Source organism: the organism of the source record quoted next (assembly GCF_019968955.1).
Source record: "MAG: Porospora cf. gigantea A chromosome Unknown PgA_NODE_37_length_58739_cov_358.438, whole genome shotgun sequence".
Classification (NCBI taxonomy): Eukaryota; Apicomplexa; class Conoidasida; order Eugregarinorida; family Porosporidae; genus Porospora; species Porospora cf. gigantea A.
In genome coordinates this window covers 43,509-58,739 of record NW_027151661.1, presented here as the reverse complement: position 1 = coordinate 58,739, position 15,231 = coordinate 43,509, and the positions used below count along the sequence as shown (strand labels likewise).

Here is a 15,231-nt window from a genome sequence, read left to right as displayed (position 1 = left end):
CTACAGCTGTGGACGTGGCGATGCTCAAGACTCTACTTGGCCCTCTAAGTGCCCTAGGTGCTATTTTTGGCCGATCCCTCTCTGACACTGATGCCATGGGCGAATCTCTCCCCGCTGATGCCGAGAACTCACGTACCGTTCAGGACTTTGAACTGTTGACAGATTTGTCGATAAAGCCTACAGCTGTGGACGTGGCGATGCTCAAGACTCTACTTGGCCCTCTAAGTGCCCTGGGTGCTATTTTTGGCCGATCCCTCTCTGACACTGATGCCATGGGCGAATCTCTCCCCGCTGATGCCGAGAACTCACGTACCCTATTCGGGATGTAAACCGCGCTTTTGGCGCCGTTTTAAAAGCAAGCGAATTGCTAAGGAGCTTGGATTAATGCTGTATATTGTCGGGATCGTGTATTAATGGTGTGCACTCTAATCGATTTTTAATGAACACCACACTTGGGCAATATTAATGGATGATGGCAATCGTCCACGTGAGTTTAGTTTATAAAGAGTCACTCCATCGTAAGTTTAATTTATAAAGAGTCACTCCATCGTATACACACCTGCTAGGGATAAAACAGAAGACTGTCGCCACGTGAACCATTTTAGGCGGAATCCCTTCCCAACTCCACTTGCTGTCAGAAGTGTAGTCGATTTTTAATGAACACTCGCAATATTAAGGGATAATGGGACACGATTTTTGGTTGTCTGCCTCTACGATCCTCGTTCTTGGTTATCTGAATAACAGGCGCTGGCCCAGCGCTCTCGTCTGCCCAAAGGACGGTTATATTAGCGGGATCAGTTCATGCATGTACTGTCTCGGTTGAGAGTTGGTTCAGCCTCCTGTTTTCAGGTGGTCTCTGGTGTATATCACTCATCCCATTCCTCTCATTGGCAAGCCAGCACATATGCAATTCGCACTTAAATGTCACTGATCCCTTCGTCGGTGGATGATAGGTGGCGGGTAGGGAGACGCCTCGGTGCCGGCTCTTTCGGCGAAATCTACGCCGGCGAGGCGGTGGACCCACGAATTGTGCCGGCACGCGTCGCAATCAAATTTGAAGCTGCCACAGCACGTCACCGACAGCTCCTCACAGAGGCGAAAGTCTACAAGCTCATGAGACGGGAGCCAGACTTCGGACGCGTGCACTGGTTCGGACATTCCGTCAACCATCAGATTCTTGTTATGGACTTGCACGGCAAGAGTCTCGAACACTACTTTAAATCGTGTGACGGCTTATCCCTGACAACGAGCTGCATGTTGACGTTGCAGATGGTGAGGCAGTATTCTCGATTCCACTCAGATACAGAGGCTCGAGACACTACACGCTAAGGGAGTTATTCATCGCGACGTCAAGCCCGAGAACTTCTTGCTTCAGGGATGCCGAGTAGTCCTTATTGATTTCGGGCTCGCCAAGCGGTTTAAAAGCGCGAAGGGACTGCATATTCCTTTCCGAACGGGATTAACGCTGACAGGAACGGCTCGGTATGCAAGTCTCAATGCACATGAGGGCCACGAGCAATGTCGTCGCGATGACTTGGAATCGGCCTTACTGTGTCTGATCTATTTCGTTCGTAAGCGGCTACCTTGGCAGCAGTTGGTAGCCAGCACAAAGGAGGAAAAGTACGCGCAGATTCGAAAGGCCAAGCGAGCTATCACGATGGAGGAACTCTGCAAAGGCCTCCCATCCGCACTCCTACAAGCCTGCATCTACGTTCGAGGCCTCGGATTCACCGAGCGCCCGGATTATCAATACATCCGTCGGCTCCTTTCCTCCGTGATAGATCTGTTGCAAGAAGCTCCAAACCCACACGCCGCCCCCGTATACGACTGGGAACTCCCTCTCTCAGAGCGCCAAAGCCGCAGGTCACGTGAGATCGCTCTGATTGGCAAGATGCGATGCGATACACACCGCTGGGGTCGCCTCCCTAGATCTACGCGCGAGGCCGTCGTAATCAGCTCTCGGATCGTTCCTTCCCGAGCCCCGTTAAGCCCTTCCTACGTTTCCCGGATGACGAGACCACCAAGGTATCAACTCTTAACACATAGTTAAAATGCGGCCCCACGCCCACATGAAGTGTTGTAGTGCGGCGTGCGTTTCTAACAAACTAAATGCGATCGTTTATCTTACTCGTGTCAGTGGTGGTTATCTCCGCTGCCGTACCACCATTTCAGGATGCAGTTCGTGTACATCGGAATCACGAATCCGTCGTCGAGTACTTCGACGTCAAAAGTGCTATGTTTGAGATGAAGCTGGAAGACCCAGAATCCCAGAAGGCTAAGACTACTGCACCTGCGGCACCCAGGAGTGAGCAGGCGTCGAGAGGCCTTAGAGGTCTATAACCTCGTTTTAAAGGTTGTGAACGGAACGCAGGGCGCTCGATGCAGTTTGATAACGTGAGAGCCTCCAGAAGAGAGTACCTTGCCTGGGTAGTGTATGTTGCTACAATTCGACAATATCGCTAATGTCGCTTACGAACAGGCTAGCGTTCGCGCAGCTCAACTGGTTCGAGGCTGACGCTTTTGACGAGTCTCCGTATACTCCATCCTCGTTTTATTGTTCTCCTTTCCTCGAGCCCCAAGAGGAGGCTAGGTGGGCCATTCAGCCTCCTCTTGATGGTCCCTTGTCTTACCAAAGCCAACCTCTGTATGAGAGTCAATCGCTGCATGAATCGCTGTTATCAAGCGCAACTGATTTGAGTCCTGCCTGTAGCTCGCTACAGAGTCCGGTCCCGGTGGGAGCTTCTACGGATCCTACGGATTCAGTCATGAGTTTCCGTAAAAGCCCTATGCTATCACCCCTAGTTTCACCGGGTATTCCGGTAGAGGATATGCTGTACCTGCAACCTATACCAGATAGCAGTGACCACAGCAGTTGCAGGGCATCCGACACAGATGAGGAGCTTTGGGTGCCTAGGAGCAAGCGCCAGCGAGTGGCAAGCCCCACCACCCCCAACAACGAACTCGACGTCAGATCAGTAGCTCCAGTCCCAGAGTTACCCCCACCGTCTGATTGGGGACTTGTGGCTTCACAAGCGCAAGGGGCGTCGTGGCTTGTCGACGAGGACAAGTACCTGACGAACCTGGTGGGAATGTTCCTTGGAGAAGGGGTCAAGGGCGGTCAAGGAGGTCGCATCCGCACAGGCGTGAAATGGACAAAGTTGGCACAAGCAGTTAATTTTTACTTCCATGAAGGTCATGATGTGCGGCGCGGTAGGCAATGTCGCGAGCGGTGGTTCAACCATCTCGACCCCGACCTTAAAAAAGGTGAATGGACTCTACAAGAAGACAAGCAAGTACGAGAGCTCCACAAGCTTCATGGCAATCGCTGGTCTTTTATCGCAGCACAGCTCAAGGGCAGGACCGAGCATGCTGTCAAGAACCGCTGGCATTCCTTCAGGAAGCATTAATATAACAAAGATCGTTTGCTGGCAAAAAAAAGGCATTTCAAATGTCGAATGATGATGGCCCAGGCCAACAGCTTGCACTCTTACCCGAAGATAAGGAGGTGGACAAGGATGAGGCCATGGAGGCACTTATGAGAGTGATGGGCGATGACGACGGCGTATTGTTTCACACCCGGAAGCCAAAGGATTTTGGAACCGGTGTCGCTTCCGGCCTCAAGAACATAGGAATTGGTGTTGGCGCAGGGCTGGCTGCCTTGGTGGCAGCACCAGTTCATGGATACAAGACGGATAAAAACAAGACAGGTGGACTTTTCAAGGGGATGGCTGTGGGCGTGGCCAGTGCTGTGGCGCTACCGATTGCAGGCATTGGTACTGGGCTCTACCAGATTGGTCGAGGTGTGGTCAACACCCCCGAAGCCATCAAGGAGAGCCAAAACGGAAAGAAATGGAACAAGAAAACCGGCGAGTGGGTAGTTTACAGATACTATCTGAACGAGGATGAAGCCGCCTGTGTTGCACGACTCGAACAATTAAAGGAGGACATGAAACTCATCGAAGGCCTGCAACCGCCAGCACCGAAGCTGCCAGGCGGCGGCCAACGTAGTGTCCTAGACACGGAATATTACGATACACTCGGAGTCCCAACCGACGCAAGTTCGGGGGATGTAAAGAAGGCTTACTACAAATTGGCCATGGCATGCCACCCAGACAAGAACAAGGACGACCCAGACGCCAATCTTAAGTTCCAGAAGTTGGGCGAGGCCTACCAGATCCTGAGCGATGATGAGCTGCGACTGAAATACGACACCGAAGGAAAGGGTGCCACTCAAGAGATGGACCTTGTCGATGGATCCATGATCTTCACCTTGCTATTCGGTTCGGAAACTCTCGAGCCGTGGACAGGTAAAATGCGTACACTCCTGATGATGGACTCTGAGGGCATGGACGACATGCTCAGTGAGGGAGTTCAACACAAACTCGTGGAAGGCCAACACGAGTTGGATGTTTGTCTTCTAGCTGGACGCCTCCGCGACAGGTGTGCAATGATAGTCGAGGCTACCTTCCTCGCTGAGGAGAAACCTGAAAGTAAGAAGATGGTCTCTGAGCTGCGGGATTCGTGGAGGGAGGAGATGAAGCAACAGATAAATGTGTTGTGCAACACCACATTCGGTCCATTATTTATGTCCGCCGTTGGATGGACCTACGAGAATGTGGCCAACATCTACCTTGGGAAGCAAGACACGTGGGCGAAGGGGCAATACCACAAGGCTGATGCCCAATTCCGTTACATGGGAAACGTGGTAAAGACGGCCAGAGTCTCGGCGCGCACTATTATGGCCAGCCAGAAGGCCGCGAAGAAGACTAAGAAAAAAGCAAAGCGTGAAGACCGGAAGCGCCGGAAAGAGGAGAAGCGCCTCCAACGGGAGATGCGCAAAGGCGTCAGCAAATCGATGAGCATGACAAACGAGTCCGTAATTGGCGACACAACCTCAAGCGATATGGATCCGCAAGCTGAGGAAGAGGCCCTCGGAATGATGGTGGAGACGTTTCTGTCTATCGCCATCATCGAAGTCGAAGACACGGTTCGGAAAGCGGCGAAGAAGTTCCTTAAAGATATGCTGGAAGGTGCAGAAGAGGGCGAAGATTATGAGCGACTAAAAGGTGTACGGGCGGGGCTTCTTCTGGAGCTAGGTTCGGTGATGCAAGACGTTGCAAAGGAACGAGAAACAGACAGGAGCCAATTTCGTGTCACTGACGCGGTTAGTGAAGCTTATGTGGCCGCAGTGAAGAGGAAAGACGAAGAGTTACATCCGAGCACCTGAAATCTCAACGTTCTTCAAACGGTTAGCAGACTGTTGAGATGTTGAGTTAGTCTTCAAAAGGCTGGCAGAGCGCTTCTAGGGCGTTGCTGTAGTCCAGGTTATCGGCGACGAACTCGTGAGGGCCAATTCGTAGCCGAAGGTGAGAGCCTCGCAGTAGATGCCTCAGGAATGCTAGCATCTCCACTGGATTCGGAAACTCCTTTGATATTTCTTCAGCAGATGTGACCTCAATCCTGTAAACTCGTAGCTGCTGGTCAACGAGAGGTTGGATAACGCGTCCGACTGAATCCACTACAGAAGGTCCGATACGCAGAAGGTTGGACATGGTTTTTGGCATATTCTGATAGTGATGAAGCCACCCTCGAACGTTAAATCTGTATATGGAAGGCATCACTGCAAATCGCATTGCCGATCTTTACACAGGCAGACCCTGGCAAGAAGCTGAAGAGAGCACCCTCAGTAGGACGGCACTGAAGAAGCGCAGGAGACTTGAAGAGTCCAGAACCGAGCAGCGTAAACGCAAAAAGCTGAAGAAACAAGCCCGCGACGCTGTCAAGAAGCTACCAGCCCCCCTAGCAGTCGAGCTTCCACCACCGGATGAGGCCGAGGCTGCGTTAGTGACCGATGCAGTTGAGGGGGCGTTAGTGACCGATGCAGTTGAGGGGGCGGTGGTGGACCGTGACGAACCCTTTATTCCTCGAAGAGTCAAACGTCGGCAGGAGTTTGATAGCCGTTCAGTCAACGCTCCTCATCTCTTGGTTGATATGAATTTCGAAGCGCTGGAATCCAACAAAGAGCTCATATCTCTCAAACAGCAGGTCGCCACGAGCTACAGCATCAACTTCAAGGCTCCAACTCCCTTTCGCATGGGCTTCATAGGGCTGGGGTCTTATATGCTCTCCAACGACGGTCTGGCAAAGTGCTCTGGAGCCGGAAGTTGGTGTTGCGGCATAACCAACGTTAAACTCGAGTGCCTCGTCAACGATGAGACTCGGAAGAGGTTCATTTACCTCACGGCCGACTCACCCGCCACGCTCGACACCATCGAAGATGACAACATCTTGATACTTGGAGGGCTCATTGACAGGAACCGGTACCCTAAACTGACTCTTACCAAGGCCAATGACATTGGCATTCGGACTGCTCGCTTGCCTATAGGGGAGTTCCTGGCTGTGCGAGGGTCCAAGGTGTTGACTGTGAATCAAGTGGTATCCATTCTCACGCGTTTTAGGGAGAAAGGAGATTGGAAGGAAGCATTCGAACATGCCATTCCTTCTAGAAAAGTCTGATCAGATCGAACGTTCTCGATGAGGATCTGTTAAGTGCGTCTTGCTAACTCCTAGGTCCCCATGCATCGCGGCGAGGTTAGGACGTGACACTCGAAGAGCCGCTGATGAATTGCATTTCTTCCGCTCACCGTTGACAACTCTACGAGGCTGCATGGAGTCATAAAGCGCTGCATGGTATATCAACGCTAGCAACGCAACAATGCTGATGATAGCCGAAAGTGCTGCCGGACCGGCTGTGAACTTCGCCAGGCTGAACAACACCACAGCAAACATGAAAAGCGATACACCGCACTCCAAAATGAATAACCCTAGCTTTGCGTACTTGCTAAGCAGGGCGGTAGCTTCTGCAACATCAGATTCGCAGGTGCCTCGAAGCGCTTTTTCGGGGGTGAATACCATGAGTAGGACGCACAGACACGTCAGCGCCGTCAACAGTCCAGCTGAACTTGTAGACACGACTACGAATAACAAAGACTGCGGTCCCAAACGAATCAGGGCAGGGGTAAGCCCTGCAATGATGCTGCTGACTCGAGCCAGCATCGTCACTGCAAACATCCAGTAGTCCAGCTCCCTCTTTAGGATCTGGACGGACTCCAAATTGACGTCTGACAGGAGTTCGAGTTTTCGAGCGTGGATCATGTAATTGCCGGTGACCGGCAGATACCAGATGTCATGCCTATAGAATTCTGATGATACGAAGCTACGTACTCAACGATTTCCTTCATGTTTGTGAACGACAGTGAATTGCTTCTTTCTGTGTACGTAGAATGCTGAGGACATTGATTCATGAAACTGATGCCGTCACTTCGTGCTCCTTGACTTGGCGACCTTTACCGATTCGTGAATAAACCACTGGTACCAGTTCTCGAGCTGGGACAATATGAGAAGGTAAGAAATATCAACGGAATCACTGTAAGGTGTGCCTTTACTTGGGCGACCAAGTCTATATACACCAGCATTGTTCTCCCCAAGTTCTACGTCAATCGTTGACGACGCTTCGGCCAGGGAGTGAATACTACAGTACCTACTTGGTTCATGGCTGTCTTGCGGTCTACCGCGTAAGCAGTGTACAGTTCTCTGTAGGCCATAGACAGGTGGTTGTTGTAGTAGGCGTGGAACACCGCGTCTTCCATGTAGCGCTCGGAATAAAGGGCATCCCATATCGTCTCTAGCAGCCACCAAGAGGGCTCAAGACACGGAGCATTCGCGTGACAGATGACGCGCTGCATCTCCACGAGGAATCGCAAATCCAGCGCCTTGCTGCAAAGTGCCTGGAAGGCACCGTAAACCGGTTTGAAGGTCTTCACAGCAAGCTGGACGCCTTTCCGGTCATTTTGCTTGAGCGCCTCTTTAGCGAGCGAGGACGCAAGCATATGACAGACGATACCGTTGCATTTCATGATGGTCTCGTTGTCGCAAAGAAGAGAGTTCAGCGTGGTTGCATCTCTATGGTCAGCCGCAGCACGGATGTGGTCAAGCAGCGGAGCGTTCTGGCGAAAGAGGGCTGCTTCGTTCACCAAATCCTTTCCCATAGAATCCACAACATTTTGAGAAAGAGTCTTCGACACTCCAATGTGCACAGCTTTCAGCATCCTATCAGCCACGTCGTCAGCAGTCTCAGGAGGCGGGGTGGTCGTGACTGGAGTCCGACACTCAGGCGCGGGGCGCGCCCTGAACATAGAACGACCACCTTGGGTGATCACATCAGTAGTTCTTTCTGCGCGATTGCCGAAACCGCCACCGAAGGTGCGTTCGCCAGCGCCGCGAGGAGGACCGGCACGGGAAAATGTTAGCTCTGATCGGCCTCCCATCCTATCCCCTCCCATCCTATCTCCTCCCATCCTATCTCCTCCCATCCTATCTCCTCCCATACGGTCTCCGAAGCGAGGGCGATCTCCCATACGATCGCCCATGCGATCTCCGCCATAGCGACGGTCAAATCCAGAATCTCTCGCCTGAAAGCCGCCGCCCTCGCGACGATCGCCATATCCAGATCGGGTAGATTGCGCCGGCGCCTGATTACGGGTCCAGGTCCGCTCGCCTCCATCATGATCGCGGCCTCCAAAGTTCCCGCGTCGCTCACCGTAGCCGCCACGACTGTCGCCGTAGCCGCCGCTTCTTTCGCCGTAGCCGCCACTTCTTTCACCGTAGCCGCCACGACTGTCGCCGTAGCCTCCTCCGTAGGAAGGGGTGAATGTTTGCTGCTCCTTCTGCTGGTGGTCAAGAGCGGCTTGGTGCAGGTCCATCTTCTCCATTCGAGGAGGCATGGTGGCAAATTGATAATTTCACTACCATAATTCCAGTGCAGAAACCTTTCCATAAAACTTCAAAGCGTGTGCCTTGTACAATCTCTCGACCTCTGAAACATATAGCTCGTGCGCCCCATCCACGTCCAAGGGCTCGCGGTACTGGGTAAGATCTATCGGATCGCCAAAGACTAAATGAGACATGTCCAACACAGGGAGGATTGGCAAAAACCATCGGCCTGCTGGAAGTACACCTGGAATGTTGAACTTGTTGAGCCACAATCTGAGTCTCCAAGCACCCTGTACGTTCCAAAACGTGAATCGCTCGCCAAAGTTGAAAACGGGAACAACGCGATACCCGTAGGTAAGCGCCAGCTTCAGGAAACCCTTGCGTTTTTTAATGTAGAGTCGATCGGATCCGTTGCTGAAGATGGTCGCCTCCTCGAAGCCTCCTGGTATGAGTCCAACACTCTTGCCCTGCGACATGATGTCTTCAAAGTCTTTTCGTGATGACGAATGCGTCCTCCCAACCAACGAAACCAATGGTGTGAACAGAGGAGAATAGAAAAGCAGTGGGGAGAAACAGAAATGGACATGACGCATCCCTTCCCACGCAAATAGACGAGACCAACCACAACAATAAACGCCGTGCGGCATTATTGCATAAAGAGTAGGCTTCTCAGGATCCAATGCACCTTCAGCAACCGTGATAGACGCCTCGGTGCACGAGTCCGTGATGGTTTCGAAAACCCAGTTGGACAATGGGGGAGAGGGCTCAGGCCGCCAGAGGTACAGCGAGACCAGGATAGCGACGAGAGAAATTCCTACAGAATGGTAGCCTTGGAGGAAGCACCACACGGCTGCGAGTGGACTTACCACAGATCCAAGCCACAATACAATGAAGAAAACCCACACCGCCAGCATTCAGCCGATATCCAGTCTTTTTTCGGAAGGCGCCCCACTGGAATAAGACACAAAAGGACGGTTTTTGCAGTAGATGTCGCTGGTGGCTAAATACCAGCCCACCAACAAGCGTTACTCATCGTTAATAATATATAAAAACTAGGTATGTGCACCGGCATACAGTTCATTACGGAGGATGGGACAGCAATTGTCGGCCGAACCTTAGAGTTCTCCACCGAAATCGGAGGCGAAATGCTGTTCGTGCCCGCAGGAATCCACCGATCGTCCCCACCGTCTGAGCCGAGTCCTGTCGCCTCAACATGGATGACCAAGTATGCTGCCGTTGGTATGAACGCCGCCGCCGTTGGCTATGACTGCATCTTTGACGGTATCAATTCGGAGGGGTTGAGCGTTTCGATGTTCTACTTCATTGGCTACAGTGATGTAACCGCGCACAATCCGGAGAACCCCACTCATCTCGTGGACATGGTGCACCTCAATGAGTTCGTGCTATCAATGTTCAAGGATTGCGATGAAGTCAAAAACGAGTTGCCCAAGATTAAAGTCTTCGCTGAGGCCCAACCCTATCTTGGTGGGGTCGTTGCCCCTCTACATTACCGAATCTGCGATCAGCGAGGAGGAGACATCGTAGTGGAATACACCAACCCTGCCGGACTGGAGATACATGACAACCATGCCCACGTCTTCACCAACTCACCTGCCTTCCAGTGGCACATTACAAATCTCCGAAACTACCTCAGCGTGGCCAATGTCAATGGGAATCTAAAAGGGTTGCCTGGTAACCAGATCGACGAGAAGCTAAATTTGAACCCGTTTAGCGCGGGACATGGCTGCCATCCGCTTCCCGGCGGAATTACTCCACCAGATAGATTCATTCGTGCCTTCTTCTACCGGAACTTTACCCCTAGTCTTCCAACAGCCACGGACGCTGTCAGGAAAACAGTTACCATCTTGAACAATTTCGACATTCCAATCGGATCGGCCCTTACTACTACCCCAACCGCCACATACTGCGGCCAGACTCACTGGACCTCGGTGCATGACCTCAAGGATCTCGTCTACTACTTCCACACTGCTACCGACCACGGCCTCCGTAAAGTCAACCTGAAGGATCTACAGTATGGAACGGATATCATACATATTGGGTTGTCCAACGAAGAGCCGCGTGACATCACGAAAACTGGTGTTGTCGGGCCCGTCTCCAAGCTGCTTCCCGCTGTTGACGTCTCCGGAGGACGTGTTGGCGTTAACAACTTGCAAAAGGTTGAGTACGCTTAACACTCTGAAGGTTAAACACTAACACTCTGCGAAGGATGAGAATCCACCAGACACTAGATATTGGAACTTGAAAAATCCTCCGAAGAGAACTGCGGCAATATTATGATTATGTGCGATGTGTGGTAGTCTTTGAAGACTACACGTTGACGTGTTCTGTCAACGCCTTCAACCGCCTCTCCAGGGTGGAAGCAAACGTACCGGCTCGCGGACAGAGGAACAGCTTTCACCAGTAAGAAAGTCGCGGCGTACGTGAGGGACGACCTCGCGACTTATCTTAACTTCCCCGTACGGTTTGAACGAGAGCTGCCACCGCATCCTCGAGCGGTATGTCGACATTGAGTTGCGGGGTAGGGAAACCCCACCATTCGAAGAGGCGGGGCGTGTAGCCACACTGGGCTACAACGCTCTAGGTGTAGACATTGATGGAGGTCTCAAGGTCGGAGACTTCATCGTCTACACCTAAGCGACTATGAGATAACCTAGGAGAAAACTCCTGGGCATGATCTTCCTTGGGTCTACCGCCTCCGTAATAGTGGACCATGTGAGGTTATGGCGGTAGGAGGAGGAAGAATCACTGTGGTGCCCTGTGGAGAATTGAGATCACGTTCTCTACCTGTTGCTCAAGCCAGGAAGATCGACTACTTCATGACCTCGAGGAACGGAGGCTCCATTGAGTGTCGAACGGTCCCTGTGGGACCACATATGAATGAGACAGAAGTCTGGCCTCCACTTGGATGGAAGGACGAGGATACCTCAGTAAGGAAAGCCCTGTCTAGGAAGAAGCCCAGATTAGAGCACACGTCACTAGAAACAAGAGGAGAGTGAGCTGTGAAAGTGTTTCGAGTGAACAAAACAACAGATTTGGTGAGAGCACGATACACGACACAAAAAAAAAGGAGGGTCTTGTTCACTCATAGTTAATAATAGATATATCAAAAACGAGACATGTGCACTGGTATACAGTTCGTTACTGAGGATGGGACAGCAATTGTCGCCCGAACCCTCGAGTTTGCTGCCAAAGTCGGAGGCGAAATGATGTTCGTGCCCACAGGAATTAACCGATCGTCCTCACCATCTGAGCCGAGTCCTGTCACCTCAACATGGATGACGAAGTATGCTGCCCTTGGAATGAACGCCGCCACTGCTGGCTATGACTGCATCTTCGACGGTATCAATTCCGAGGGGTTGAGCGTTTCGATGTTCTACTTCATTGGCTACAGTGATGTAACCGCGCACAATCCGGAGAACCCCACTCATCTTGTGGACATTGTGCACCTCAATGAGTTCATGCTATCAATGTTCAAGGATTGCGATGAAGTCAAAAACGAGTTGCCCAAGATTAAGGTCTTCGCTGAGGCGCAAGCTTTTCTTGGGGGCGTCGTTGCCCCCCTCCATTTCCGAATCTGTGATCAGCGAGGAGGAGACATCGTAGTGGAATACACCAACCCTGCCGGACTGGAGATACATGACAACCATGCCCACGTCTTCACCAATGCACCTCCCTTCCAATGGCATCTGACTAATCTCCGAAACTACGTCAACGTGAGCAATGTCACTCCTGACCTTAGGGGTCTGCCCGGCAACCAGATTGACGAGAAGCTGAATCTGGGCCCGCTAGGCGCAGGTCATGGCTGTAAGGGGCTTCCTGGCTCATTTACTCCTACTGACAGATTCATTCGTGCGTTTTTCTTCAGGAACTTTACCCCGAGTCTTCCAACAGCGAAGCAGGCTATTAAGAAGGCAGTAACCATCTTGAATAACTTCGACATTCCTGTCGGAATTGTCTCGACCATCACTCCCACCCTCACCTACTGCTCTGAGACCTTCTACACCTCCGTACATGACCTCAAAAACCTTGTTTACTACTTCCACACCACAGACGACCACGCACTTCGTAAAGTCAACATGAAGGCGTTCCTGGGTAAGACAGAGATCCTCAGAATTCCTCTGTCTGATGAGGAACCACGGGACATTACCTCGACCGCCGTCGCCTCAGCCGTGTCCGAGCTGCTTCCTGCCGCCACGGTATCCGGAAAGCACGTTGGTGAGGTAAGCCTTGCATGAAGCACGGCAATGAATGATGCTGGTGAAAGCCAGTGTGCAGCCACAGGCAGTCTGACATTTTTGTCGGTGTGTATATGATGTGGATAGTCAGTCTGGTGACAAGAGCTATCAACATTTCACATATCTCTGAGCACTCGTGCGCGCGTAGTGGCGCAGTGGATGGCGCGATCCACAGTAGGAGTCTCGTTGATGACGAGGCATTTGGCTACCTAAAAAGGGTCACAGTTACCCCTCGCAAAGGAAAGGTTGCGGGTTTGAGTCCCGTCTGGTATCCCATTAAAAGAATTCAGTTCCGTTTCTGTATGCACACATGATGTGGGTGGTCAGTCAGGTGCTACTGACAAGCCTAGCTTTCAGTCAGACGCTACCGTCCTACGAGCGCCCTCTTGAAGTCATTCTTGATTGGTTACCTTGCGCAGAGGCGATAGGTGATGTGTCAACCGAACCTTTTCTGCGTGTAATTGGCGAGGTAACAGGCCGTTTCCAACATGGAAACTTCGGATCCTCCCTACCAGCCGAGGTGGAGGTGGCTGCTGAGTTCCGCGAATTGGAAATGGGATCACACCCTATCCGAGTGCAATTACAGCCGGAATTGTACCTAGCCCGTAGACAATTAAATGCGCTGGATGCCATGCTGATGGATGGCGTACCTGACACAACAGCTTTCCTAAAGAAATTCGAGGAGACGGCTGGGATTATAGAAGAGTACATTATGGTGAAACCCATACCACCAATGGACATGGTGGTCCCTCACGCAGTAGCACAACACTTTCGAAATGGTATGATGCGAGACGACGCCATTGCAAAGATGCTCTCCCTGTACGCTGTTCTTCAGATGTACACCCTAGAGACCCGTAGCACAGTGCCAGCCATCCAACCGCAGTGGTTGCCGATGCTGTGTGACGACCTGTTCCCCGCGGGTGAAATAAATGACCTGTGGACCAAGCTGATTCAGCTTGCGCCCTGCGTAGAAACGGTGGAGATTGCCAAGGTCCGAGAACCTATAGACATGGCAACGGTGCTGGAAAACATGCCTGTGGATTGGGAGGCGTACCATTCGAAATTCAACGATCCTGGAGCTAAATACCAATGGCCCATGGCCAGCTCAGTCGGCGCTCACTTGAGACACGCTTGGATGGTTTTTAACTTCCAGCGCGATGAGACCTCGCTCCAGCACATAAACGTTGCTGTTATCGACACCGAGTGTTCAATGGACAACCCTGATCTCGAGTTCTTCGAGATTCCAGCGCCCCACTGTGTAGTAGGCGACCCAAACACAATCGGAAAAACGCCAATCACTACCTGCAAAGCTTACAACGCTTGGAAGCCAGGGCAGCCCGTGGACGCACTACCCAACACTCCCCTCCATGGGACGTCGGTTGCGGGCATCATTGCAGCGAAAGCCAATAACGGGCTTGGCGTCATACCAGCCTGTCCCATGTGCAAGGTGCATTGTATCAGAGCCGGAGATGAGAACCAAAGGCTTACCACCAGCTCGCTGCTACTGGCCTATGATTATCTTCTCATGTTCCATGAGTACTTCCCGGTATCCAACCACTCCTACGGAGGGGTTGCCTACATGAATGCGGAATTCAACGCCCTCCGTCGACTGCAGAATGTAGGGCATATCATGGTGATTGCTGCGGGAAATTCTGGTTGCGCTCCTGGAGATGACGGTTGTGACAGTTTCTACGCGCCTGCCATGTATCCATTACCGAACATAATCAGCGTTGGCGCCAGTAACATCCTAGGTGAAGCCACCTATTTCTCCAACCACGGTGAAAATCTCGTCGACGTCTACGCCCCCGGCTACGACATCCTAGTGCTCACCAGTCAGACTAACCCTAATCGGATCGGTCTCAAGCACGGCACATCCTTCGCAGCTCCGTATGTCGCCTCGGCCGTGGCCATGATTCAAGCGCTGAGGCCATCAGCTCCGGCGGAGCTTATAGTTCGGAAGGTGGTAGATGGAGCTACCCCACGAGGGCCCCAGAACCTGCGTCTGCTGGACTCAGCGGAGATGATGGAGCAGGTTGTGCATGAGCTCGATTTTCCGACGACGACGACGCCTAGGACTTCCGAAAGGCAAGGCGCCTCACCCAAGCATCCTGAAGATGGAGGCCGCATACTCGGTGGTTGGATCGTCACGCTAGTAGTGGTGCTTTTGTTGTGACGGGGTCGTTCCTGTGAGAGTAAATCTTAA

General features: G+C 52.1%; 12 protein-coding genes across 15 annotated transcripts; 8 read left to right on the top strand and 4 right to left on the bottom strand.

The window, feature by feature from the left end:
• Positions 1-20: 20 nt before the first annotated feature.
• KVP18_002272 (uncharacterized protein) lies at positions 21-329 on the top strand (the record flags this gene model as incomplete). The annotated part of the gene is made up of 1 exon (XM_067953028.1): positions 21-329. One exon carries the CDS (start codon positions 21-23, stop codon positions 327-329), a length of 309 nt encoding a protein of 102 aa, XP_067809201.1.
• A 592-nt stretch (positions 330-921) lies between these two features.
• KVP18_002248 (uncharacterized protein) lies at positions 922-2,050 on the top strand (the record flags this gene model as incomplete). Its single annotated transcript, XM_067952988.1, has 2 exons — positions 922-1,272; positions 1,301-2,050. 2 exons carry the CDS (start codon positions 922-924, stop codon positions 2,048-2,050), a joined length of 1,101 nt encoding a protein of 366 aa, XP_067809161.1.
• A 59-nt stretch (positions 2,051-2,109) lies between these two features.
• On the top strand, positions 2,110-2,340 carry KVP18_002271 (uncharacterized protein; the record flags this gene model as incomplete). The annotated part of the gene is made up of 1 exon (XM_067953027.1): positions 2,110-2,340. One exon carries the CDS (start codon positions 2,110-2,112, stop codon positions 2,338-2,340), a length of 231 nt encoding a protein of 76 aa, XP_067809200.1.
• Positions 2,341-2,462: 122 nt separating this feature from the next.
• Positions 2,463-3,407, top strand: KVP18_002239 (uncharacterized protein; the record flags this gene model as incomplete). The annotated part of the gene is made up of 1 exon (XM_067952971.1): positions 2,463-3,407. One exon carries the CDS (start codon positions 2,463-2,465, stop codon positions 3,405-3,407), a length of 945 nt encoding a protein of 314 aa, XP_067809144.1.
• A 41-nt stretch (positions 3,408-3,448) lies between these two features.
• KVP18_002237 (uncharacterized protein) lies at positions 3,449-5,227 on the top strand (the record flags this gene model as incomplete). Its single annotated transcript, XM_067952967.1, has 1 exon — positions 3,449-5,227. One exon carries the CDS (start codon positions 3,449-3,451, stop codon positions 5,225-5,227), a length of 1,779 nt encoding a protein of 592 aa, XP_067809140.1.
• Positions 5,228-5,273: 46 nt separating this feature from the next.
• KVP18_002241 (uncharacterized protein) lies at positions 5,274-5,552 on the bottom strand (the record flags this gene model as incomplete). Its single annotated transcript, XM_067952973.1, has 1 exon — positions 5,274-5,552. The coding sequence occupies one exon, from the start codon at positions 5,550-5,552 to the stop codon at positions 5,274-5,276; it is 279 nt and encodes a 92-aa protein (XP_067809146.1).
• Positions 5,553-5,607: 55 nt separating this feature from the next.
• KVP18_002240 (uncharacterized protein) lies at positions 5,608-6,516 on the top strand (the record flags this gene model as incomplete). The annotated part of the gene is made up of 1 exon (XM_067952972.1): positions 5,608-6,516. One exon carries the CDS (start codon positions 5,608-5,610, stop codon positions 6,514-6,516), a length of 909 nt encoding a protein of 302 aa, XP_067809145.1.
• KVP18_002260 (uncharacterized protein) lies at positions 6,517-7,155 on the bottom strand (the record flags this gene model as incomplete). Its single annotated transcript, XM_067953010.1, has 1 exon — positions 6,517-7,155. The coding sequence occupies one exon, from the start codon at positions 7,153-7,155 to the stop codon at positions 6,517-6,519; it is 639 nt and encodes a 212-aa protein (XP_067809183.1).
• Positions 7,156-7,490: 335 nt separating this feature from the next.
• KVP18_002270 (uncharacterized protein) lies at positions 7,491-8,783 on the bottom strand (the record flags this gene model as incomplete). The annotated part of the gene is made up of 1 exon (XM_067953026.1): positions 7,491-8,783. One exon carries the CDS (start codon positions 8,781-8,783, stop codon positions 7,491-7,493), a length of 1,293 nt encoding a protein of 430 aa, XP_067809199.1.
• Positions 8,784-8,804: 21 nt separating this feature from the next.
• KVP18_002254 (uncharacterized protein) lies at positions 8,805-9,686 on the bottom strand (the record flags this gene model as incomplete). 2 transcript variants are annotated; one of them, XM_067952999.1, is made up of 1 exon in its annotated part: positions 8,805-9,686. In XM_067952999.1, one exon carries the CDS (start codon positions 9,684-9,686, stop codon positions 8,805-8,807), a length of 882 nt encoding a protein of 293 aa, XP_067809172.1. The 2 variants fall into 2 exon arrangements, with proteins under 2 accessions (XP_067809172.1, XP_067809171.1); XM_067952998.1 differs by having other exon boundaries at positions 8,805-9,248.
• A 144-nt stretch (positions 9,687-9,830) lies between these two features.
• KVP18_002259 (uncharacterized protein) lies at positions 9,831-10,964 on the top strand (the record flags this gene model as incomplete). Its single annotated transcript, XM_067953009.1, has 1 exon — positions 9,831-10,964. The coding sequence occupies one exon, from the start codon at positions 9,831-9,833 to the stop codon at positions 10,962-10,964; it is 1,134 nt and encodes a 377-aa protein (XP_067809182.1).
• A 945-nt stretch (positions 10,965-11,909) lies between these two features.
• Positions 11,910-15,201, top strand: KVP18_002246 (uncharacterized protein; the record flags this gene model as incomplete). Of its 3 annotated transcripts, XM_067952986.1 has the most annotated exons (3): positions 11,910-13,013; positions 13,079-13,286; positions 13,319-15,201. In XM_067952986.1, 3 exons carry the CDS (start codon positions 11,910-11,912, stop codon positions 15,199-15,201), a joined length of 3,195 nt encoding a protein of 1,064 aa, XP_067809159.1. The 3 variants fall into 3 exon arrangements, with proteins under 3 accessions (XP_067809159.1, XP_067809157.1, XP_067809158.1); XM_067952984.1 differs by lacking the exons at positions 13,079-13,286; positions 13,319-15,201 and having other exon boundaries at positions 11,910-13,028; XM_067952985.1 differs by lacking the exons at positions 11,910-13,013; positions 13,079-13,286 and having other exon boundaries at positions 13,339-15,201.
• Between the last annotated feature and the right edge of the window lie 30 nt (positions 15,202-15,231).